Source organism: Odontesthes bonariensis, chromosome 20 (assembly GCF_027942865.1).
Source record: "Odontesthes bonariensis isolate fOdoBon6 chromosome 20, fOdoBon6.hap1, whole genome shotgun sequence".
NCBI lineage: Eukaryota > Metazoa > Chordata > Actinopteri > Atheriniformes > Atherinopsidae > Odontesthes > Odontesthes bonariensis.
Genome location: NC_134525.1, coordinates 10953990 through 10979530, shown reverse-complemented (window position 1 = coordinate 10979530; position 25541 = coordinate 10953990). Strand labels below are relative to the sequence as shown.

At 41.5% G+C, this 25541-nt stretch overlaps 1 protein-coding gene across 1 annotated transcript in view; it reads left to right on the top strand.

Moving 5' to 3' along the window:
- The window catches only part of LOC142370519 (nuclear receptor-binding protein 2-like), a 43192-nt gene that overhangs the window by 11696 nt on the left and 5955 nt on the right, over nucleotides 1-25541 (top strand). Inside the window, exons 2-8 of the mRNA XM_075453096.1 lie at nucleotides 22926-23048; nucleotides 24338-24439; nucleotides 24535-24624; nucleotides 24965-25005; nucleotides 25100-25194; nucleotides 25344-25367; nucleotides 25454-25540. Coding sequence (XP_075309211.1) covers nucleotides 22926-23048; nucleotides 24338-24439; nucleotides 24535-24624; nucleotides 24965-25005; nucleotides 25100-25194; nucleotides 25344-25367; nucleotides 25454-25540 — 562 coding nt within the window. The remainder of the gene's footprint in view (nucleotides 1-22925; nucleotides 23049-24337; nucleotides 24440-24534; nucleotides 24625-24964; nucleotides 25006-25099; nucleotides 25195-25343; nucleotides 25368-25453; nucleotide 25541) is intronic.

Here is a 25541-nt window from a genome sequence, read left to right as displayed (position 1 = left end):
GTGAACCAGCGAGGCCTCTGGGGGTCAGACGGGAGAGTCAGAAAGTTAGCCGCCGGCATTTTCCACTCCAGCTGTGCAAAATGGAGCTCCCCCGATTTTCTGCCAGTCGGATGTGAAGGCTGGCGTGAAAGGCGGTCTTCGAGGAAGCGCTGACACGTCCGCAGGCTTTAAACGAAATGCCACGGGATGCCATATCGCTTGACATCCACACCTCTGAGGAACGCTCCTTCTAGCTCTACGAGCATACTCTGTGCACGTGGACAAGATCTTTGAGAGATCTTTTGGGACTGAACCTATGTCTTATACGCTCATTTTCATCTTTTATTCATCTTGCATCGGGTAGAGGATTCTGAATTTATCACACGGAAACATCAGTAAAACTGCAGAATAGTTTAAATCTTCTCCTTGTTTATGAGCATCCACTGCCGGAGGCGGCTTCTCCGTCTCTGCCTCTTTTTTGCATGAAATAAACCGAAGGACGAATTCCTCTCTTACAACTAATAAACTTTGCGTCTCTCGTCTCTTTAGTTTACCCGTAAAAGAGCTTGGCATCACATTAGGACGTTTTCAGAACTTTCTGTCAGAAGTTTCAATACTTTTAGAAGGAAAATCTAACAAAACTAAACCTAAGGTTTTGGCTGAATAATAAGATATTGTGGTAAGTATATAGCAACTTATATCCTTATCTGGTTGTTCTAACCCGCTTGCTCTCAGCTCTCGCAGCAGTTAAAGAAAAACTGGTTTTCATAGCGGTAACAGCAAGTATTTTAAACGTCGGGATCAGTTTACCAGACAAGCAAAGTATCTGTTGCTCATGAGAGCAGTTGTAAAATGCCTTGTGAGGTGGTCAGGTCTAAAAGAATACCTCAGGCTATGGCTCTAATGTTTCCCAGCATGGACCTGAAGTCTCCAAACACACAGCTGAGAGGCGGCAGAAGAAAATAGGGCACGTAACGTCATAAAAACTGTGTTTGTGACCTGTCTGTCGGGTTTATTACCTTTTTTATAGAGGAATATAAAGCATGTTTTTCAACAGTTTTATATGGTGTTGGCTCTATGACAGAAACACACTCCTTTAAGTGTTGGAATAAGTTGCAGGACCTTCCACCTGGAGACCAGTGGTTCAACTCCAGTGTGAGACCATCGTTTTCTAACTGAACTGTGTGAGTTTTGAGTCCCATGTGATAATCTGGCTTGATTTTACTCGGGTTTCGGCACAAAAACGAGCCTTTATTACTGACAAAGACTCAGGCTGTGTTCGAAACCGCATACTACATACTACATACTACATACTTGCAAACTCCATACTTCCATACTGCATACTGATCGATCAGACAGTATGCAGAGCGTTTACCCACAATGCATCTCGCTCTTGCCCGAGCCGAAATCAGCCGGCCTGCAGCTGATTTCACTTAAGCTCTAAACTCTGTAAACTTTAGCAACATTTGAAACATTTTCAGTCGAGAAAGTAGTCGTTTAGATCCCCAACGTGTTGAAAATCTGACAAAATACCGGCTATTTACAATTTTGTTCCGACGAATTCGGCGCTACTAAAGCTAGCCGTAGTGAGCAATGCACTTCAGGTTATTTTCACAAAATAAAATACCCGTTGCCTTTAGAGCTGGGTCAAATAGTCGACGTATTCGACTTTTTCATCGTCATAAATTGGTCGACATGAATAATTTGCGTCGATGCGTCGCAAATTACTATTATTTTTTGGTTGAAGTCCCCGTTCCAAACGACCCACCAGATGAACTCTCACTCCAGTCCAGCGGTGGCAGTAAATATGCACCAGAGTCGCCAATCGGTGTAGACGCCTTAAGCCGGAGTTATAGTTGACGCGTCTGTCACGGCGGTGGCGGACTGTGACGTCAAAATGACGTTTCAGGCCTGGGGCTTCCCTTGAAAAGACGACGCAGCGCGTTGTCGTGCACCAGTCGATGCACGACGTTTGTACAGACAGCAGTACGAAACTGCAGTGAAACAGCACAGGGAGCACGTAAACTCCCAAAACTGGTGGACAGAGATGGGCAGAACTTTGGGGAAAGAGGGAGAGTTCTGTAAGAATGTGTGGAAGAAGCTACGGGACAGATACGTGAAGGCAAAGAAGAGGGCAGAGACTCTGTTGATGCCGGGGGCTTCAAACCTTCACCTCTATTAACTGAATTAAAAAATTAAAATGATCCGAATACTGCAGCAGTATCATTAATGACAGTATTCCTGCTTTTCATTGTTTTCTTCTCCACTTTCGTGGTTGTAGAATAGCGGTAACCTTCATGTAGCAGTGCCACCTCTGTGATGGAGAAAATTGCAACTACTGGCGCATCGACTTGCGCCACTATATATTGCAGGCACAAAATCGTGACGTCATCAACACCACTCGCGCTAGCAGACGCGGCAACCATGCTAGAGCCTTTAGTTTAAAACGGAAGAAGAAGAATTCATAACGATGGCAGCGGCAAGCAGTAGTGGGAGCACTGAAGAGCATATAGCTAAAAAAACACGCACACGGTCTTCCAAAGTCTGGGAATTTTTCACCCTTAACGCTGCTAACAATGTGGTTGTTTGCAGACTATACAAATTTAATTTGGCGTACCACAGCAGTACATCAGCGAAGCTAGAACACTTGAAACGAAAGCACCCTGGAGCTCTATGTCAGGATGGCAGCAAAACAGCGTAAGTTCTGTTGATTTAATTTATCAAGCAGTAGCAGTAGTTGCAGTTGGCTAAACCAAAGATCCTCTCTGAATAAACGCTATGTTAGACTGTTGAGTTTTTGTCTAGTTATATTCCCGGCGTAAAATTTACGTCTTTTAATTACGACTAGAACAGGTCCCGTGTTTGCCTAGTTTAAAGCTGTTAGCGCTACCAGGCCCGACATGTTTCTTCTGTGTTATCTATTTGCTAACACCATACGGTGGATTTTATACTCTGCCATTATGTAGTTCTAGTCTACCTGTTGACAGTCGTAATTCCACGATTAAACAGATGTCTTCATATCCATATTGTGTGAAAAGTTGTAATGTGAAATAATCGGTAACTGAAAAAATAATCGTTAGATTAATCGTAAAATTAGTCGTTAGATTAGTCGACAAATCGAAAAAATAATCTCTAGATTAATCGTTTGAAAAATAATTGTTTGGGACAGCTCTAGTTGCCTTTTATCATAGGGAAAGCCATTACGATACAATTGGTGCTTTTGTTTTTAAAACAGGAAGTGAACCTACCCTCGTTGTAGCTAGCTTGAAACTGCTGTTTTGACAGGAAATGATGATCAGCGACGTCACGTTACGTTGCATCTTGGGTAGTTTGAGTATGAGTAGTAACCTCATGATGCATGCCCAACATTTCGGCGAATCTAGTATGCATCCAGGAACTTCTCGCTTACTCAAACTCGCTTACTAACTCAAAAAGTTAGTATGAGTAGTAGGAGAAGTATGCGGTTTCGAACACAGCCTCAGTGTTTGCGAAGTTGGGAGTGAAACTGGACTCCTGGTTTGGAAACATTCAGATCATGAGAATATATTTTACTCCGGAGACGTGCAAATAATCACTCAGAACTTCTTGCAAACATTTTACAAACAAAGTCACAGAAGTATTTAGTCTCTCTGTGTGTGATGAGACATTTACACCTTTCAGAAAATCCTAGAATCATATTTCAGCGTCCTATGATTGTGCTTCTAATGCATTGTTGACATGAAACACAGGAGCCGGTTTGGCGTGATGAAACGGAGCGTTACGACTGGCAAACTTCTATGTTGTGTCCCCAGATTTTAAATGCTGATGCTGCTTGTCTTCAGTACTAAATAACACTGCAGAAGGGTCATGAGTGCACATTCGTGTCCAGTTTGCGGTCCATTAAAGGCAATACAAACAAAGTGAGCGGCATATGTTCGTTCAGGCTTAAAGCAACTGATGTCACATACAATTACCGACGAGGACGTGACCAGAGGTGCAACAAGCTGACAAATTTCAGCTTGTTGCACAGCTGAGACGGACTTATTGTGAGATTTAAATGTTCTTCCAAACATGTGTAACTACGGAAATGGGGTCACGTGACAACGATAAACCCACATCGGAGGTATAATAACAGGATCAGAGTTCAGTTTCTGATATATATTGGGTTCAGAAATCCTTAACTAAATGTTTCCAGCCCTTCTGTCTCAAACTGGTTGTTGCACAAAGCCTGTAAAGACATTAAAGACACACTTAAGGTCGGGTTACTGCGGCGGCTTGTTTATCCACCCTTTGTAAGGCAAAGGCCAAGGTTCTCCGCCTCCTTGCTGCTGTATGCGACATGCGTGCGAATATCGGCCCTAAAACATTCCACAAACCCCACGGAGAGCTCTGAGCGCCGCTGGCAGGTGAGGACAGGTTGCGAAAAGCCGCTTTTATAAGCCCAACTATCCTCATAAAGACATCTGTCTTTTAACTGCCAACAAAGGAGGAAGACTGCACGCACCATTCTTCACTTTGTTGGCCAACTGATATGAAAACTGTGTGTTTAAGTGCTCAGTCCTGTGAATATCAGCAGCTCATATCTTGACCTTTGTAAGCAAATATGGGTATCTGTGTATGTCAAATATGCACAAACTAAAGGACGAGGGGAGGCGTAGCCTTGCAGAAGAACAAACATTTAAAAGTCTTTGTGTGAAGGGAAGAAGTGACAAGACTCATGGCTTGTTTATTGGTCCCTGGTGTCTTAATTCTGACCCCTTTGGTGGCCTCCTACTAAAGGGGATGGTTGTGGGAATCTTTGGGAGTTTGAATCCTGTGCTCTAAACAAAACTTTAGTCCTCATTTATCTTCCTCTTGAGCTTAAAGTAGCATCCAGGTTGTGCTTCACGGACCAAAATCAAATTTCCATACCCCCGTAAGTCTGCTTACATGAAAGCAAATTTGCATTCGAGATTTGAATGTGCCCGTTTTGTTTATTCACATCTTCGGGGTGAAAGTAATGCCAGAGCTGCAGCTGAATTGGATGTGCGTCTCAGTAAAAATTAATCAGAGAGGTCGCTGATGAATTAAATATAGAGCCAGTGAATAAAGCCCCCCCCCAGGGCCCGCCACACGGCCACCATCAGGGCTTCAGTTACCAGTGAAGACAGAGTTCCTGTCCTCTGTATTGTAGCCGTAAAGGGACCTGAAATACAGTTCATGTTTTTAACTTATAGATTAAGAGTTCAAAAAGGCTTTGACGTTCTGTAAACTTGGTAGTTGACTGAATTAAGGGTGAAATGCCAACATGTCCTGCTTGTTTATCTCGGCTGTTAAACAGTAAGGGATATAAACTCCCATTAATATAATTTTTCAGTCAACACACCAACTGCATTTGCACTTGGCAGGAGCAGTTAAAATACATCTTTATAGAGCAAAGAAATGTCTTATTTTCAGAGGTGGGTAGTAACGAGTTACATTTACTTGAGTAAGTTTTGAAAAAATTATACTTCTAGGAGTTGTTTTAAATCATTATACTTTTTACTTTTACTAAAGTAGATTTGTGCAGCAGAAACTGTCCTCTTACTCCGCTACATTAGGCTACAATGAGCTGGTTACTTCTCTTCTTACCTCTTTGGTATTCTACGCCTCATTATTTTTATCCCCCCGCGTACGCCTCATTTTAATATTTTATTCTGACAGAGAGAGAGACTTCCGCCAAAAGGCTCTACCACCTGACTGTGTTTCACCAATCAGACGTAGCCGTGCAGTCTCGTCACGTGACCATACTCAATCTCAGCGGCGGGACGGGTTAGCTTTACAGTTTACAGTCGTAGCAAACAAACAAAGAAACAGATGAAAAATGTCAGAATCAACGGTGGGAAATGAAGACGCAGACGAGGCCTCATACTGAAAGCATGTTTACCTTACAAAGAGTGAGAAACAGCAGCTACATTATGTGTCTTCTGTCAACCAAAACAAACGGACATTTCAGCAGAAACTCAACATCTAACTTGAGGAAACATGTAGCGGTAAGTTGTAAATGTTTGTTTTTTAGGTTACATATGGGTTACATATGTTTTAAACATTTCGGAAGTCCCTTTTATTTTTTTATTGAAGTACTTGAGTTTACCTGGATTATTTTAATTTAAGCTATTTTGTAATTAATTAATTCATTTTAATTTATTTTATCAATTGGATAAACTCTAATTCGCCTAAAGATGATTATTTAGTATTTTTGTCTGTCTGATTGAATGCTTGTGTTAACAAATAAATCAGACGTTACTCAACAGTTACTCAATACTTGAGTAGTTTTTTCACCAAGCGGTTTTTTACTCTTCCTCAAGTAATTATTTGGATGACTACTTTTTACTTTTACTTGAGTCATATTATTCTGAAGTAACATTACTTTTAGTTGAGTATAATTTTTGGCTACTCTACCCACCTCTGGTTTTCTCTGGTTTCCCCTCAAAACACATGTTTGGTTAGTTAGTGTTTCCAGATTACCTGTAGATGTGAACATGAACGTGCATGAGCACAGCTGATGGGCAGATGGATTAAAAACAACCTCTTCAATCTGGTGGCCACTTTCATTTGAAACTACTCACCAAAATTCATGTTGAGGCAGAGAGAATCTCTTACAATCATTCTTTTTACTTATCAGATGCAGAGAAATTGCAGCTCAAGGCTGCTTTTGAACAAATAAAGCAGTAGAAAATGTTAGAAAAGTTTTAAAATGGAGCTGGAGTCAGCTCGATCCTACAAGTTCAAACAAACAACAGCTGTGCTCATCCATCCATTCGCTCTCTACCACTTACGGGGTCAACAGACCAAAGTAGACATGCCTACATCTGCCTTTCTCTGGCCAGCTAAAACTAAAGCGCTCCCAAGCTTGCACAGAAACATAGAATCATGTCTTTCCCCACTGAATAAACCGACCGAGAAGGATCTAAGACTCCAAGGAAAGTAGTTTGATTAGTTAGTTACTTTATAATTTCCCTTTATAAAGGAGATAATTTTGTCTATGAGGTCAATGAATGATGGGCTGGTTAGACATGTCCAAAATGTCTCGCCTTGGGGGCTTTCTCGGGGCATCCTCACCAGATGTTGGAAGGCTTAGATGTTGAGGAACAGCGACTCTGAGCTCCTCGCTCTGTTAGGTCTCTCGCACAATCAGCTGGCGCCAGCGCCTGAGGCTTTTTCAGCCGATTCGTCTTGTGAAATCCCTGTCCTGTCAGGCGGTGAGAAGCCTCCCTCTGATTGGCTGCTCAGCGTGAATTAACTCTGCAGTAACTTAATGCGATTTTTTTTTAATTTTTTTTAATTTTTTTTATTTGAAAGAAATGAGCATTGATCAAAGTTATTCAACATACATATATTTTCTTACACCCCCCCCCTCCCCCCATCATGCTGCCTATACAAAAAATAAGCCGAATAATAAAAATAAACATAGTGAGTGAAAAGTACACCGCAATCGTTACACTAGAAATTACAGACATGAAAATATACAAGATTAAAATAATAAAAAAAAGACAATAATGATACAAAATAAAAATGAAAAATAATAAAAAAAGACAATGATACAAATAAAAATAAAAAATAATAAAAAAAGACAATGACACAAAATAAAAATTAAAAATAAATTTAAAAAGACAATAATGAGAAAGAAAAAAAAAAAGACAATGATACAAAATAAAAATAAAGACAATATTGATACAAAATAAAAAATAATTTAAAAAAAGACGATACAAAATAATTAAAAAAAGACAATGATACAAAATTAAAATGAAAAAAGATACTAATAAAATAAATAAATAAAGAAAAAGTGGATATTCAGGACAGTACCAGTAGGCTATTTGCTTTCTTTAATTGTCACTACTTGTCTTCTGAGGTCTCTGAGGCTTCATTCCTGTTTACCATTCAATCATGTGGGAGGGCTTCAAGATTCTCAAAATAAGATAAAAGTGGGGCCCAAGTTTCATGGAATTTTTGGGTCGATCCTCTAATGCAATATTTGATCTTTTCTAACTTAAGGAATAGAATCAGGTCCTTCAACCAGGAGGAGGCTTTGGGTGGATGTTCTGATTTCCACTCCAGTAAGATTCTTCTCCGGGCAAGGAGAGTTGAAAAACCGAGCACATTTTTAATTTTATTTGTCATTGGTATACCCTCCCCTGGGACTCCAAATATAGCCATTTCAGCACTGGGTTGGATATCTCTGTTAAAAGCTTCAGATAACAGATAATAAAAATGATATAGTTTATTACAGGACCAGAACATATGGGCCAAGTCGGCCTTAGCTATATAACTTAATGCGACTTTAACAGTGTTTTTTTCTGCGGTGCATGAAGCTTAAATGCTCGATAAAACAGCCTGTAACTGAGCTAGAACCATTTTAGAAAATAACTAATAACTGCTGAGGTAAAAAGACTCAGCAGGGCGGGCTGGGTGGGGGGGGGTTGTATGCCACTATAAGAGCCCTTAAAGGCCAATTCATAGCAGCCAAATCCGCGTGGACGAACTGATTGGCCCCATGGTTCTATTCATTCATTCATTTATATTCATTAGAGTAACGTGGACATGCCTTGCTTTTAGGAGGTCGGGAACCTCGTTTTGTATCCACGATTACTTTTGTTTTTAAGCTACTACCAGCTGCCTGCGAGGGCACAAGTGTAGTTATTGTTTTAAAAAACCTCATCCTTCCAGTGAATGTTAACATTTCTGCAGCTGTGTTAACTTCTCAGAGTTCTCGACCTCATGGATAACTCTAACCCAACTCGGTCAGCCTGCGCTGTATTTATTTGCCTCGCTCGTACCTGAAAGCCTGATTTTTAGCACCTGACGAAGCTCCTCCCGTGTGATGACACCACACACAGTTTGTGTTTTGTGCACAGAGTGTGGACGGCGAGGTGATGGTTAGATAAGCGTACGCTCACCTCCCCACGTGGTGCTCTCCCAGACGCTCCCATTGAGCTTTGTCTGTAACATTGCATAACTGGCAGGAAAAGTCTGCCAACGGGCTTTTGTTTGAGCACGCGCTGAAAGCCGACTCAGGTTGACTCTCACTTTCTCATCTTAATCCCACTGGAAGATAAAAGCCACATGCTAAACACAACTCTCTGCTCCCTCTACTCATTCATATCTACTGTCCCTTCGTCCTGTTTCTCCAGATGAGGCTTCACCAACAAGCTCATTATCACCCACTTGACTAAATGAGTTCTATAAAGCCAATAGCTGCGAGGTACAAGTTGTGTTTAACTGCTCTCTCACACTTCTCTTAAGTGGTTTCTTCTGCTCAATACTGTTGCTTTCTTGCTGCTGCCTCCTGTAATGGGTGTGTTATGAGCTAATGTCAGTCCCAACGTGCGCAACAACGCTGCTACTGCGCTCATTCGAGGCTTTTAAATCGCTGCTGTGGCAAACACTCAATAAATCTTTACACTCTTTGCCAAGTCCTCTGAGCTTTTACCCTGAGTCACCTCTTTTTCTGTGCTGGAAATCTGCAGAGGAGGGGGCGTGTGGCTGGTCGGGCTAACATTGCACGTTGCTCTACCGCTGGGTTTGTAGTAGCAATGAAGCGAGCAGTGTGTGTGGATTTACAAGCATGAATTGAGTAATCCGGTGGGCAGAAATTAGCTGACTTTATGGAGAACTTTAATACTTGGACAGTCTCTGCCAGAGGCTGTTAGGCCTCTCCGGAGTCGGCTGCAGATGTTTTCTAAAGAAACAGAAAGGTTTCCAGTTTAAACACATGTTTTCAGCTGGATTGCTGTTGTCGATGCTAAGAAAAATCCGCTGAAAGCTGCTCTCTGAAAGCTGTGAAAGTCTCAGGCCCGTCCGCTGCAGTCCTTCGCTGAACCTCCAAAACTTTAGCTGACGTCATCGAGTGCGCCAGCATCTGGAGCTATGACACCTTCCTGCATTCAGGGAGGAATAAAAGCCGTACTTCACGTTTATGTGGCCTATAAAACAGGGTTCAGTTTTAATAGACAGGTTTTCACACTTACCGAATGCATGAATTATTTGTGTTGAACAGAAAACGTGTTTTTTTTTTTTTGTAGAGTAAAGGAGTAAAGTTGTTGATTTTAATCTTAAATTGTGGGTGGTGCTTTACCTTAAATTAATAAGTCTGTGAAGAAATGATTAATGAGATAAGACTTTATTGATCTACGGCATCACTTTAAGATATGCCCAACATCTTGCAGAGTCACTCTCACCTTAATGGACGCCATGTTTACCTTTCACATGCGGCAGCTCTCACGCCTGCTAGAGGTCACGCATTCTTTGAATGAATGGCCGTATATACACCTGCATGAACAAACGCCTCGTGGCAACATTTTGGTGAGAAGGACGTTCTCTGCTGAGAGGACAGTCGTGCATGGATTAGATTTTTCATTCAGACTTTATTTCTAAGCGTGAGAATGCGGCGTGAAGTGTGAGCGAGGAAAAGGGACATACCATCAGTCAATCAGTCCCCAGAGAAGAAGTGAGGAGAAGAGCTGCTGATGACTCACGCAGATTTTCTACAATTATGACTCAGCGTGAAGTAGAACAACTCTGCAGGAGCCGTACAATTAGAGAAGCAGGCTGTTGGCTACAGGCCTGTGTTGAACTGTGTTACCGAAAGATAGAAATCTTACAATCGGACTTTTACAGCATGTCTTGATTTATTCGTTTACATCAGAAATAAGTCGTTTATTTCCGGTTAGCAGCTGCATTTTGCTTTAAAACTGCAGATAATTCGATGCCGTGGTAGCGCATACGACGGCGAGCTTGCAAAGTCTTCCTGTAAAGAATTCCAGAGATACTTGACCTACTTTTGATCCAGTCTTTGTTTGCATCAGGTCGACCTTATTAACCTTAGACTCCAGCAGAACGAGGAACTGTCACCAGTTAAGGCACAAATAATACAATTGTGTTATGTGGACTTTCAGTAATTCCAACTGCATGTGAAGAATGTGAAAAAAGTCAGACATGAAAATATAAAAGATTAAAATAAAAAAAATAATGATAATATGACGATAATGATACAAAATAAAAATTAAAAAATAATTTAAAAAAGACAATAATGATACAAAATTAAAAACAATAAATAAATAAATAAAAAAAGACAATAATGATAGAAAATAAAAATAATTAAAAGACAATAATGATACAAAATAAAATAAATAAAAAAGACAATAATGATACAAAATAATAATAATAAAAAAAGACAATAATGATACAAAATAAAAAAAGACAATAATGATACAAAATTAAAAACAATAAATAAATAAATAAAAAAAGACAATAATGATAGAAAATAAAAATAATTAAAAGACAATAATGATACAAAATAATAATAATAAAAAAAGACAATAATGATACAAAATAAAAAAAGACAATAATGATACAAAATAAAAAAAATAATACAAATAATAATACACAAATAATACAATTGTGTTATGTGGACTTTCAGTAATTCCAACTGCTTGTGAAGTAAAGAGAAGTTTAGCTAAAAGTCTCCGGCTGTTTACACCCGGTATTAAAATGCATGTCGGGTGATCGGTTTGTGCTGCAAAGCTCAGAGTCGGCACACTTCTGCTGAGTGTAGTTTTCATTCCGAAGCATTCTCTGTGCAGAAAATGTGGATAAAAGCCTGGAAATGATAAACCGCTCTGCTCTCAGTAAAGTAATTCTGCTGCTTGTTAATACAGCCATTTGCTGTCTGCAGCACTTTCCTTTCTCACTCTGAGCCTGCGCGATAAACCCTGCTACATTACATTAAAACACTAGTTTCTAAGAATGAAAGATACGCCTGGCTGAGCTTTAAGGTCGACTACGGGGTGGACTCCACGCACTCACAGCTGTTTTATGCACTGTTTCTGCAGGAATTCAGATTTACATCGAGCAGACACTTCTTATCCAAGGTGACTCGCAGTAGGAAACCCTGGTTTATCGGTTGCAGGTGCAGCCTCACACAGGTACAGAGGTGTCAATGAGTTTGGCTTGTTAGAGTGCGAGAAGTATTTTTTATGCAAGCAAGTGGCCTGGGTTTTTCTGTGAAGCATAAGTCCCGTGTGTTTTTACTTTTACTTTAACCACAGACTTTATTCTGTTCCCCAGGATGCACGTTTATACCAGCTGTAAAGAGTCTCTCTGGACACATGACGTTCGTTCATTCTCACATGATTTATGACCTCAGTAGCAACATATTCTCACTGCTAACGCGTCAAATGTGAGTTGGAAATGGACAATCATTCATTAATAATGAGCAAATTCATTATTAGAACTAGAGCTTTACAGTTTTCCACAGAGCTCGGAGATCGAACACAGAGTTATAAGACCATAAGAGGAAAATAGATAGAAGTGCATTTGTGCTAAATGAGATTAGCTAAATGATAAACGACTGCAATAACGTCCACTGTTGGAAAAAAAAAAAGCTTGGACAGTGAACAGCGTGGCGATAACAGAGCTTTATCTTACTACTTTATGTAGTTTTAACCTCTCACAGTGCAGGGGAGGCAAACACAGGCAGGTGTGATAAGGCAGGGTGTAATTCCTCCCTTTCTGAACTGTCAGCACATGGTTGTTCAGTCTGGGAGCCAAGATACGGGTCCTTGTGTTTATCAGATCACACCCACTGCCGTAGTCTTCATGCTATATTAACAGGGAGAAGCATATCTCACCCCTGAATGCTGTTGGATTTCTGTCCTGGTTTTATAAACTCTTCTTTAAAAAGTTGTTTCAGTTAACTGGACTTTATCATCTGTTTCTGAGAAGGTCGAGCAGGAAACCGAGTGAACACACACATAAGGTATGCAGATAAAAACGACCCCTGACTTCCCTGACCTGCCCCCCCCCCCCCCCCCCCCCCCCCCCCCCACACACCTCTGCTTCAACATTTCATTGGTTGAGCTGCATGGGTGTGTTTTTGAAGGGAAACTGTTTTTTTTTCAGCTCAACGACTGCAGGGAGGTTCATGGGTTTTACCAGAAAAAAGGTCTGTTAAGAGTTACAGAGGATTGACTGAACCTGCATGAAGCTGGTCTGTGAAAAGCACCAAAGTTGAATGTCCTATATCAAATCAAATTTATTTGTATAGCACATTTCATGTACAAAACAATTCAAAGTGCTTTACATAAAATAAAAGCATTGCAGCAGGTAGTGTTAGAAGCATTAAAAATACATAAAAGAATATAAAGAGAAACAAATAAAATAATTTAAATGAATTTAAAAACAAGCAACAGTCCAGATAAATTAAAAGATATCGTGCAGATTTCATGCATAGACACATGAGAAAAGGTGTATCGAGGTAAAACACTGGATAATACTGCTTTCTCTGCATTCCATAGTTATGGTGTCCCTGTTCCTACTCCCGGAGGAAATGGTTTAAAATTCCTCCTCCTTTCTCTCCGGTTTTCTCCCCTTCCCTCTATCCTAGACACATCCTCTTTAACAACTTTCCAACTTTCCTGTTTGCATTGTTGTTGATCAAGTTGGTAAAAAACATGTTGATCCTGACTGTCTTTCACAACTTATTCTATAAATATCCGTGTAAAAACTCATTCTTAAAGTATTGAGACGCACAGATAAACTGTTGCAAGCAACACACCACTGCAGGTAGGAGTCAGAGCAGCGCCTAACTCCTTCCTTAAAGCCTTTAATGAGGCAGTTCAGCACTTCCTATGCTTATCACGTCTCTGTGAGGGCAGCTTCTTGCAGCTCAAATGCTTCAGCGGTTTGCCGTCTCTCTCCCTCCGGCCTTATAAATCTGTACTTTGTCACAGAGACAATGGGAATGAGGACATTATGGTTGGCGTAATCTGGAATCCCTGGTACAGACTGAAACGCAGCACGGATGGCTTCCTGTGCGAAAACCAAAGGCATCTGCAGAAAGTAGACACTTTAATCTTGTGTGAAGCGCTTACAGTACAGGACATCACCAAGGCCGACTTGTTTTTTCATTGAAACAAGTTTGTGAATTTCCGAATAACTTCTGCTCTACTTGGACATGTTTTGACTGTGTGGTGTCCTGCTTCTGTTGGTTTCTGCAGCGGCTCTGCGCTCTGTGTGCATGTACTCTGTTAACATGCTCAGCAGGAGGCTCATCTGCTCCCCCAGAAAATTAATGTGAAGACGTGATGAGGGCTGGTCTGTTCTCTGGTGAGCCTGGCTGATCTTGTGTTTCCCGTAAAGGAGGTTGAACCTGAATAAAAAATAATAAAAAAGACAATAATGATACAAAATAAGAAAATAAATAAAAGACAATAATGATACAAAATAAAAATAAAAAACAATTAAAAAAAGACAATAATGATACAAAATAAAAATGAAAAAAAAATAAAGAAAAAGTGGATATTCAGGACAGTACCAGGACGCTATTTGCTTTCTTTAAATGTCCCTACACAGGTTTTCTGAGGTCTCTGAGTCTTCATTCCTGCTTACTTTTCAATCATGTGGGAGGGCTTCAAGCTTCTCAAAATAAGATAAAAGTGGGGCCCAAGTTTCATGGAATATTTGGGTCGATGCTCTAGATCGATCCCAATATTTTATTTTTGTGCTGATTTCCACTCCAGTAGGATTCTTCTCCGGGCTAGGAAAGTTGTAAAAGCAAGAATCTCCCCCAGAAAATTAATAAGTGAAGACGTGATGAGGGCCGGTCTGTTCTCTGGTGAGCCTGGCTGACCTTGTGTTTCCCGTAAAGGAGGTTGAACCTTTTTATGCCCCGAAAAGTCGAGATTTCCCTCTTCCTGTCGCCTGCTTGTGTTGTCACAGCTGGTGCCATCGGGTTACGCTTCACGCTGACCAGATACGCACACGCCGTGTGAGACGCCGACCCCTGTTTGTGCTCACATGTGACTCCGTGGACACACGCTGCAATGGCTGGCGAAGGTCAGCAGATGGTCAGTGGCTCAAAGCCTCGGTGGGGACGAAGGAGGAAAACACGAGGCGGCTTGATGGCGTTCGTGATGTTTAAACTACAAAGTCTGGAGTGTTTGGCTCATCAGTTCATGTTTGTGCAACATTACAAAGTTTTTCAGCTCATGATGTGACATCCCTTGTTGGTCTTATGGTTTAGTAGAAGTTTAGGAGTCTAATGATCGCAGGGTCAGAGTGAAGCTTCAGTTTTGACCCCTTTTATGACTTTGCACTGTGGATCGATGGGATTATGTCTCGTGAACGCGCTCGGTTAAGTACGTCTCAAGGGAACTTGATTACTGTTCATTGGACTCGAGGATGATCTGCAATATTAAGACCTCAGGGATGTTAACTTGCCCAGCCCTAAACAAAACATAATATTTTAGACCCATTTCTCAGTACAAAGCTTTTGTAGCGACAAATTTTAATACCTGATTCAACTTTTGGTGTTTTTTTTAAGCACAATATATTTTTTTCTGGGCAACATACTCGTCTATTTACAATCATGTGAAGTCATGTTAGGCAGTTAGGTTTTCAGTGGGTTTGAAGTAGTCGCAGACAAACGTTAGCTGCTTGCTACGTCATCGAAGGAACGTCAAAACTGTGAAAAGTGTCAGTTTTTCTTACTTTGTTAGTTTCTAAACCTTCCAGGGACAAACTGTGGCCTTTTAAAGCTCAGCAACATTTTCAGAACTGCTTACAGATGATACATAATCCAGTGTTTATCATAGTTCTATCATGTGACATTTGATGCCAGTATGTTAGCTTCTAAGTAACAGACTTCAGTGTTCGTTTAAAGGGTTTAATTTCTACTAATATTTCTATTTTCCTGTGTTTAAACTGTAAACGCAGCATTCTCACACCCACATTGCAGAGCCTCTGCCTCTAGCTTTTTCCACAACATTTCAGTCCAACTCTTTGATCCCTCTCCTCTTTGATGCCAGAAAAATCGCTGCAAGCGAAAGCAGAAAGCCACAGAGAGAGAAGCCTCAGCTGATTTGCATACAGTGAATCAGCCCGGCATGTGTGTGGGGCAGCGTTATTAGTCGGGTGCTGCCTTTGCGCCTTCAGATCTAGTTATTGAATATTAATACCGGGCAGCGTATCGGCTCATCGTCGAGGTATGAGGTGTGGGAAGAGACTCGGTAGCAGCAAGGCTACGAATGTGTTGGAGACAAAGCTCTTTGTCAGTGTAAGGGTGGAACCCACACAGCGTCAGACAAAGATACCCTTTCATTTACAATGCCAACAACGGGGGAGAAACGCACTAAAAGAGCTGTCCTACTCGTGTGCAGCCCTCTCTCCCTCTGGCTGACTCATTCGTACCTTTTCTGACTCTGAGGTAACTATCTGACCTTTTATAAAACAAAGAAACGCCCAAAAAACTGATTCTGCTTTGGGTTTGGTTGATGAAGCTGCCAGTCATGACATCTTAATCGCGTTAAAGGGGAGAGGACTTGACGTCCAATCAAACAGGCAGCATCTGCTACTAATAGACTGTAGAAACACACAAGTCTGCTCTTATACTCTCAGAAAATACAAAGATATTCTCCTATCTTTAAATATCTACAAAGCCTGAACGTGACACCACAATAATTTGGGTTAAATGTGTAGAGTCACAGTTTTAAGCAAAATGCTCAGACACCTCAGCTTTGCTCTCACACCGTAAAACAACAGTATGATGCTCAGTGTGTTGGATTATAGTTGAGTAAAGTGTGATGTCATATCTGGGGTCATTTCTATAAAAATCCCCACAATTTCCAGACGAAAACTAGACCAATGAGTAATATATCAGCCCTGTTACAATTATGGAAATGCATGTTGAACAGTGTCGCCATAACACGGGAGGAGAAGCGTGTGCTGGCTTCCCCGCGGTCTGCCCAGCCGAGCAGATTCCCGTCTGCAGCTGGGCTTCCATCGCTGTCGAGTCACATTTAGCATAAATAAAGCTGGATGGAGACGATAAAGATGGCAAAAAAAGAAACTGCCGCTAATGCACTAGAAAGGTTACAACATTTCAAATTGTGCCTGATGTTACACACCAGCTGTTTGTCTTCTCAGATATGACATCACAGATGCTACCAGAGATTAAAGTAACTCCTGATGAAGAGCTCTCTCCATTTTCCTTTTGTGGCTGTCCGCTGCAGTTGTTGTTGTTGTTGTTGTTTCCCGTTAGGACGACAACTTCCTCAACAACGTAGCCTTTTCCGCCACAACTCCTACGACTCTTCGCAGCCTGGTTTATCCGCTTCAAACCAGTCGGTGGAAACGTCTCGCATTTCTTTTCTGCTGCTTTTCGTGCATGTGAACTAACATTCTTCTGCTATCAAAACACAGAATTTTTCAAAGGTTTATTAGAAAATTCATTTGTATTAAGATGCAGAAACTGTAGCAGAGACTTTAGGTAAAATTAAAGTTAAAGTTCTACAGTTTTATCATCAGTATTATCATAAAAGATATATTCTATATACCATCAGTCTGTCTAAAAACGCTGAGGCATCATTTTGTGGCTGCTGCTCTAACACAAAGCCGGTGTAGCAGGAAGTCAGTCTGCCGTGGGTCAGCGTTCACTGCACACTCCTTTATATTTACCTATCTGAGCCAGCACAGCTCACTGCACTCGTTTAGTCCCAGTTCCACTAACCTAACATCCATTTACTACACCCTGTTCGGGGTCACGGGGGCCAGTTGTCACACGCAGTGTTGTCTTCTCCGGTTTCAACAAACGGGAGGAGAAAAAGCCGTCTCCACAAAGAGAGGACGCGTTTTAGCTTGTTTTAGCCATTGTCCATAAGCTTTGCTCCTGCAAAGCTGGGACTTCCTGGACGTGCCCGCCACTGCGAGCCTCGTTTGTCAGTTCGACATCTCTTTTAGTCGATCGTGTTTGGAGGCGCTGCTGAACAGAAAAGCGTTCTTTAACTTTGATTGGTTAACTAGCACGTTAACTGTAGATTTACACGCTTTATGTGTATATTTTAACTGATGCCGCTCTAACTTCCCAGTAAATTAGCAGCAGTAAATGAAGCCGTTCTTTTTCAACTAGCTGAAATGCAGTTTACCTTGGCTTGCTACTTTTATTGTTACTGTTATTGTTATTTTATTGCTAATTTTATCTCAAATTTTATTTTTGAAGTTATTCTTATTGCTATTTTATTGATGACTCTCTTAATATGTGTTGCAGTTGTTATTGTGAAGCACTTTGGTCAGCTGAGGTTGTTTTAATGTGCTATATAAATACATTTTTAATTGAATTGAATTTCAAATTGGAAAAACTTGTCGGTATTTTGAGGAATCTGGTGCAATTTAAACACCGTAGCTTGTGGTTATTGTGCTCAAAATAGAAGCTGAAAAATGGCATTAAAGGAACATTAAGTGCAACAAAACGTCTGTTTGTGGGACAGCCTTCAAGATCTAGTTTTACCCGGCTTACATGTAGAAACAAACACCAGAATAGACGTTGGAGTTGTGTTGACATGAGCACGCGATTCCTAAGTCCCCTTCCACACCCTAAACCCACCTCCCGTCTGAGTACCAATCACAGCCCAGCATCAGGGGTGCTGTTTACGAGTCTCACGCTACCACGACCGAGCAACAGACCCAGCTAAGCCCGCTGGGACGCAGATGCCGGGACAGGGAACTGAGTGTTTCACAATATCTAAAGCAAATAAACCGCAGCTAAATGTGACGCCAGACAGAAACCGACATGATTCCTTCTAGACGGTGAGCGAAGCAAAGGAATTCCTTCCACTGTCAACAAGTCAGAGCATTGTGTTCCAGCACTAACGCCACTAACCAGATTATCATCTCACACTGAGTGCAAGTAGCAGGATTATATGTCATGTCTCCTCTGTCGTCCACCTCGTGTGACGAAAACCCTGCCAAGAGCCCTGCAGCTGCAGAGCAGTTTCAGGGAAAAATCTCAACATCTAGCTGATAAATTAGAATATTTATAGCTCTGACTGCTTGTTTGGTTCCTGTTTGACACAAAAAGCAGCTTGGACTCCAGGCACAGATGATGAAGTCATGAAGCATGGCAACAAGGGAAGCTCTGTAGATTACATCAGTGGTTAGCATTTAGTGGTAATAACAGCCACTTAGGTGGAGGAAGGAGCCTGAATACTAGTTGTTAAGTTGCTCTCCCGTCATCAAGCTCAGTGTCTGCTCAGAAATGCCCGGTTAGCATTTTAAAACTACAGCCGTGAGGAAGAGGACTCTTACAGACCACTTTACGTGTCTGTTTTCAGGAAGAAGTTGGAAGAATCACGTGGACGTTCAACAACAGGAAGTTGCACCTGTGCTAAAGCAGACCTGTTACTGTCCCCAAATCCTTCGACACACCAGGGCTGCAAATTTAAAAAAAAGCACGATCCTTCGGTTTTAAAGAATCATCTGCAGCAGCAGGAAGAAATTGGATCCCTGCGACAGATAGCAGGCCGTAATTATTGCATGTCCTGAAAGCAGCAGCCACTAGCAACAAGTTCCCCAGAGCAGATGTGGCCCGGTGGATTTATTTCCTTATGATTCTGTTTGAAACCAAGAATCTTTGAACAAACGTCCACAACACTTTACAAACTGAGCCCCTCTTTCACTTTTCTGTTTGATGGAAACACGGATTAACACATAGTGCTCACAGTACACAGCTAATTACGCTTTTTATATCTCTGAATCTCTTGTCGAGTTGTAACAGATCAGCGTGGGTAAACGCTCCCTGTAAAAGGGAACGTGACTGCAGGGATGTTAACGCACACTGAACTCATAAAGAAAAGTCGAGAAGGAGGTCGAGCTTTCTTGGAACTAATTGTAACTGTAAATGTTACACCGTTGTATCTAACATTCAAGTCTTTTTTGCTGCTTTTGAACTTAAACAGCGAGTCGGTTGTCCAAGGTTGGGGTCAGAAAATCTCCTTCATGGTGATTCTGTGCGGCACACGGTGGCACATGATGAGCTCACAAACCTGCAACTATGAACAGATGCCCAAAGCATATAAAAGATTTAGAGTTTTTGCTAAAAATAGTCTCCTTTTCTGATGCCAGGTGTCCAATGTAGAGTCATTACACGCAGCTGACTGAAGGACTCCTCTTTAGGGGCCTTTATCTCGGTGAGAGGTCATTATTGTTGTGGAAACTCACCTGCGAACCTTGCTTTTCCATTAGCTTCTTGTCCACAGATCTGCTTCTTTACAATGCAGGAATTTCTGGATGTTGCAGATGAGTTGAATATTTATGGAGTTGCATAACTTAATGTGGTCTGCACTTAATGTATTTTGCAAAAAGGTACTAAAGCAGTTTTACATGTAGTGTTCTGGATAAGGATGCTGAAACAGGCTGAGTTTGGCACTATAAATAACATGATCCATCTGATTATTGACTGGCCTGGTTCCCGGCTAACCCAGCTGATGAGAACTCATGTGATTGTGTGGAGTTTATTTAGCTTGTCGGACTATAGCGGTTGTAAAGTAATAAAAGGAAAAGCTAAAATGAAGGTTCTAAATTCCAGGTATAACATAGAAATGTCCCAATGTTCTCATCTTATATACTGCTCACTGGGGCGAACATGAGAATGAGTTTGGCAAGAACAAAAAATGGAAGACTTGGAGGGATAGAAGTGAGGAGAACCTTTTTTGACAGGATTTCTTGTGATCACTTACTGGATTAAAACTAAACCCGCATCCACCTCTCAGCAGCACTGCTGACAGAGTGATTACTTCATGCACTCATATCCTACTTAACTGAAAAACATCAGCTTTGTTTTGAAAAATAGAGCAAAGACGGCATCAAGGTCGAGGGAATTAAAGCACGACTGTCCCAGAATGCGTTGTACCAGGGTGGGATGGGAACTAATGTTGCAGTTTAATGCTGAGTTGTCAGTTTAATGTCAGAGTTGTGAAACTGATACAGTCGTGTGGAAAATGACTTGTCAAAAGAGCTTATATTGATGCTAAAGGGAAAGACTGAAGTTTTTAGTGTTTCCTGGGGCAGCGTGAACATCTCTGTCAAACGTGATGTCAGTCTGTATAAAACCATGTTTTATAAAACTGCTGAGGCAGTCATTGAATATGGTAAAAACTTTTATTTGTAAGCACAAACCACTTCCCATCCATCTGACGAGGTGCAGGATTTGTATCGATTTGTGGGTCTTGCATTGCGGTTGTTGCCTTGGACGTTGATCCCAGCCGCTCTACTCGCTGCACCAGCACCGCTGGTAATGTAGCGGGAGGTTACATCAGGCCGACCGAGCTGGGACCGTAATATCCTGTGATGAGCAGTCTTTGAGCTCTTTGCTGCTGCGCCGCCTCATGCAGCGATAGAGCCCCGGGCTGTCTGCGTCTGCCAGATTGTCGTCCTGGCTACTCTCTTCACTTCACTCTGCTTTGTTTGTTCCTTTGCAGTTCTTGTTACTTTGGTGCCACCTCCTCCATCTTGTGGCTTGTGTCTCATCTCTCTAAATCTCCCCGTCCACAATCCCCTCATTTCTACCTCTGCGACAGTCTCCCGCTAATCCGTCTCGTCCCTCTTTACAAAAGCCGCTGCTCATCCCCTCGCCCCTCTCTATGGTTCATCGTGTTATAGCTGGCTCGTGGTATTTGATATCTCCCATCAGTCCGCTACTACGCCTTCTCAGGCACAAATGGATGGAACACTGAATGTGATATTACACTGTAGACACTACTGTATTGTTTTGTTTTGAACTTGTTATCAATGGTGCTGCCAGAGTCCTAATCTGCTGATACATTGCACTGGGCTTTTAGTGGATATCAGGGTTGAGTGCCAGTAATTTAAATCCAGCCTTGTTCTCGTTGAATATTAAATGCACTGCTGTTTACAGAACTTTTAGGCTCAGGCTGCTCATTTGTTAGTTTAGATATGCTTGTCCTGGACATGAGTTGTGGGAGTGTGTGGCATTGCCTCTTGGTGTCTCAACCATACTGTCACAAGTCATTTTAGTGTCTTAACTGAGGCATTGGAGCCTCTGAATGGAAATTTCCACCTTCCTTTTGTTTTGTTTGCAGCTGCAGTATCAGATCTCTAACTTCCTAACTGCTCTTTTGTTTTACTTTAGACATTTATAGCAACACTGACATCTGATGTGACAATTGACCATTTCTGGCAAGATTGAACTCTTTAAGATTTAAAGTGTGTTTGATTTAAAGTGTGTCCTGGGTAAGACGGGCAGCAGCTAAGCAACAATGCACAAATGATTTACACATAATGCACTTACAGTGTGACAATAACAAACATGCATGAGAAGTGGACAAAGTAGAGCAATTTCAGGCAGCAACAAAATTTACAACCAGGTGCTGCTACCTCTGAATTATGAACAACTTCTTTAAATCTGTTTAATGAAAGCAGCTTGTTCTGCAACTGATTCAGCAGCATATTTAAATCATCCCTTTCCCTAAATTTAGAACGGGCTTTAGGGATGATTAACAAGTCATGCGGTCAAAGACAAAAACTTCCTGTACATTTTTGAGTGATGGAGGCCAAGAGAAGGGGTGGAATCAGGCGAAGAATAGGTTTGTTATCGTATACAAATAAACCAATTATTTAAGTCTTCAGTCTTCAACTTAGTGTCCAGCTGGTGAACATAGCAGAGTTATTGGCTCTTAAGAAGGTGAAAACCAAATAAAGGTGAAAGAAGAATGAATATTGGACTAAACACAACTCCAGCTGAGTGCTAATCTGACTCCATGCTAGCTGTCATGTGTAAATAGGCTTGTTACAATAAGTGTTACTCTGAATTATATAATTTTACCAGAAATAATCGTGTTAAATGTTGTTTTCATTTTAAGAACATTTTTATGTGGCTGATTGTATGTATTCTCCTTAAAAGTACTAGAACAACGAACCGTTGCAGATTGACTCGAGGCAGCACAAACCCTGCTGTTTTTCTGATATTATGCTGTCAACAGGTCAAATGTTTAACTATAATTTGGGATGTTGTGTTTGAAGTTAGTTTCTACTGCTTCGAGTGGCACAAAATGTGTAAACACAGGTTTTGAAGTTGTATCAAAGTCAGGACAATTAGCACTAGCATGTTGGCTAGCATTAAGCTAAATGCTACATCTGTTTCCGTCCGCCCCCTGCAGGTCAGCCAGGGTAATGTCCCAGGTGTGGAGAGCGCCTCTTTGGCCATGGACACAGAAGAGGGGGTGGAGGTGGTGTGGAATGAAGTGCTCTTCTCTGACAAGAAGGTCTTCAAAGCACAGGAGGTATTGTGACACTTTTTTACCTTTACCTTTACGTACATGTTGATTATTTAACAGTTTCAGTGGCAGTTTGGTTGTCATAGGTCTCTTTATAACGGTGCAGTTGAAAGAAGCCAAATGTGTTAATATTTTAGTTTGGATAAAGTTTTTGGCTCGAGTTTTGCTTTTATTTCATTTTCATTCAGTTGCATATGACATTGCAACAGTTTCTATGTATATAGGGCTTGGAGCCATTGTATATTTGCAGATTTATCCCTGGTTAGAGTCTCCAGGAAGATATTCTAAAAGAAGCAGAGCTAACAACAAAAGAGGGGCAAAACCATACACAGCTGCTCCCCTTGTAGTGACTCCTGTTGCAGGTATAGTTCATAATGCAGGTTTTTAGTATGCATGCATACTGAAGCAGCCTTCACAGACAAATATAATCTGGTTTGTTTTCAATGACCTTCTGTTACATGTGAGAGGTGTGTCTCACTGAGGAACATCGCAGAGCAGCCCTGTCCTGTTAGAAGGGTTTCTTTGGGCAAATGTTCTGATGTCGTCGGCACCAAGAGGCAAAAGTAACAAAAGAGGCTGGGATCAATTAGGCTGGAGACCATCTTTGTTAGTGGAAAGTATTTTCTCTAATACTGTGCAGAGGGTCGTACAGCTGTAAGTACAAAGAAGCCTTTTTACCCAGATGTACGTGCAGAGCAAAACGTCTTTGTTCTGGTTCTGTTTTTTCAACATGTGATTTCATTAAAGGCTTCTTAGGCTTCCCGGTGCCTGGCTGAGAAATATCAACACTTAAATATCAAAGGCAAATATCATATATCTTGGCGTTAGACCATCACAGTGGGGGTGCAGAGCTTTAAATCAGGTCGGGTTCTCCAAATATGCTATTATCAACAAACATACTATCATGTCCCAAAGCTTATTTGCACCACTTGGGATCAAAAATTACAAAACGATCATGCTGTATTGAAAGGCAATAAATGAGTGAGGAGTAGTTGTTTCATTTACCTCTACTCAGGCATAGCAACCACAAAGGCGCCTCCTGCTGGCCGTAAGGGAGAATGCAGGTGTGATGCACTTTTATAGTGGCTGTACTTGTCAGACCCAGAAGCTGTTCATCTTTTATCAACAAACTCTGATTAGAATTGAGTGAGACAAGCCCAGGAAATATCATGTTATGTTCTCTCAACAGAACATAATTGATTTCCCTGCTAATCGTTGTGAAAAATGAGCAAAGTTTTAGCGTTTGATGGCTGTGCATCGGAGGCCCTGATGTGTGTGTTGTGCATGTTGTCCAGGAGAAGATTAAGGTGATGTTTGAGAACTTGATGCAGGTCGAACACCCCAACATCGTCAAGTTCCACAAGTACTGGCTCGACATGAAGGAGAGCCAAGCTCGGGTGAGTTTTTTTTTATTCTCTCTTCATTTGCTCTCCTTGTTGTTTTTCACACGTGCACTTTTGATCTGACCGCTTCTTTTATTTGTGGCTCACAGGTTATATTCATCACTGAATACATGTCGTCAGGCAGCCTCAAGCAATTCCTGAAGAAGACGAAGAAGAACCACAAGACAATGAATGTGAAAGTCAGTATTTTCACTCTGGCCGCACACTGTGCTGTGTTCTGTCTGTCTTGTGGCGGCACAGAGTACTGCAGTCCAACCGCTACTCAGATCCATAACTGCAACAAGACAGAAGGTTATGTAACACCCTGGTGGCTCAGTCTGCCCAGACATACAGCATATCTATCTTACCCTGGTGATGCTGTGAATTAGAGATTAATTTCTCTCTGTCTGGCTGTGTGCTTCTGCAGCTGCTTTGTCCTTTGTTTGGTGTTAAAACACATCATCTGGCCTTTTTAAAAGGCTAATTTTAAAAGGCTATTGCAGACGGTATCCATACTTTTCCTCCTTCATTTCATTTCAGGCCTGGAAGAGATGGTGCACCCAGATTCTCTCTGCGCTCAGGTACTAATTAATCCTCCTTTGTGGGAGGTTGACCTGAGAGATTCCTGTCATTCCAGCTAGAATACTAACGAGATGCTTTACTGTTTACTGGCAGCTATCTGCACTCCTGTGACCCACCGATAATCCACGGCAACCTGACGTGTGATACCATCTTCATCCAGCACAACGGCCTCATCAAGATTGGCTCAGGTCTGCTCCCAGCAGTGCTTTTTCTGATACTGCAACTGCTTTTTTGTTGCTCTGCTACCTGACATAGTGGATATCTGAAGCTACCTGTTATCATGCAGTGTGACGAAGAAGAATAAAAATCTTTGTTGTGTTTGATTTTGTTCCCACAGTTTGGCATCGGCTCTTTGTGAACGGTACGACCTACATCACGCTGCAGATTACACGTTCCTCATATCTGTTCATTTGTGTGTTTCATCTGGAGTCTGTCCTCTCTGACCAGTGTTCCCAGAGGCCAGCGTCCACGGTAAAAGCAGGCAACACCGCGACGAGCAGAGGAATCTTCATTTTTTTGCTCCAGAATATGGAGG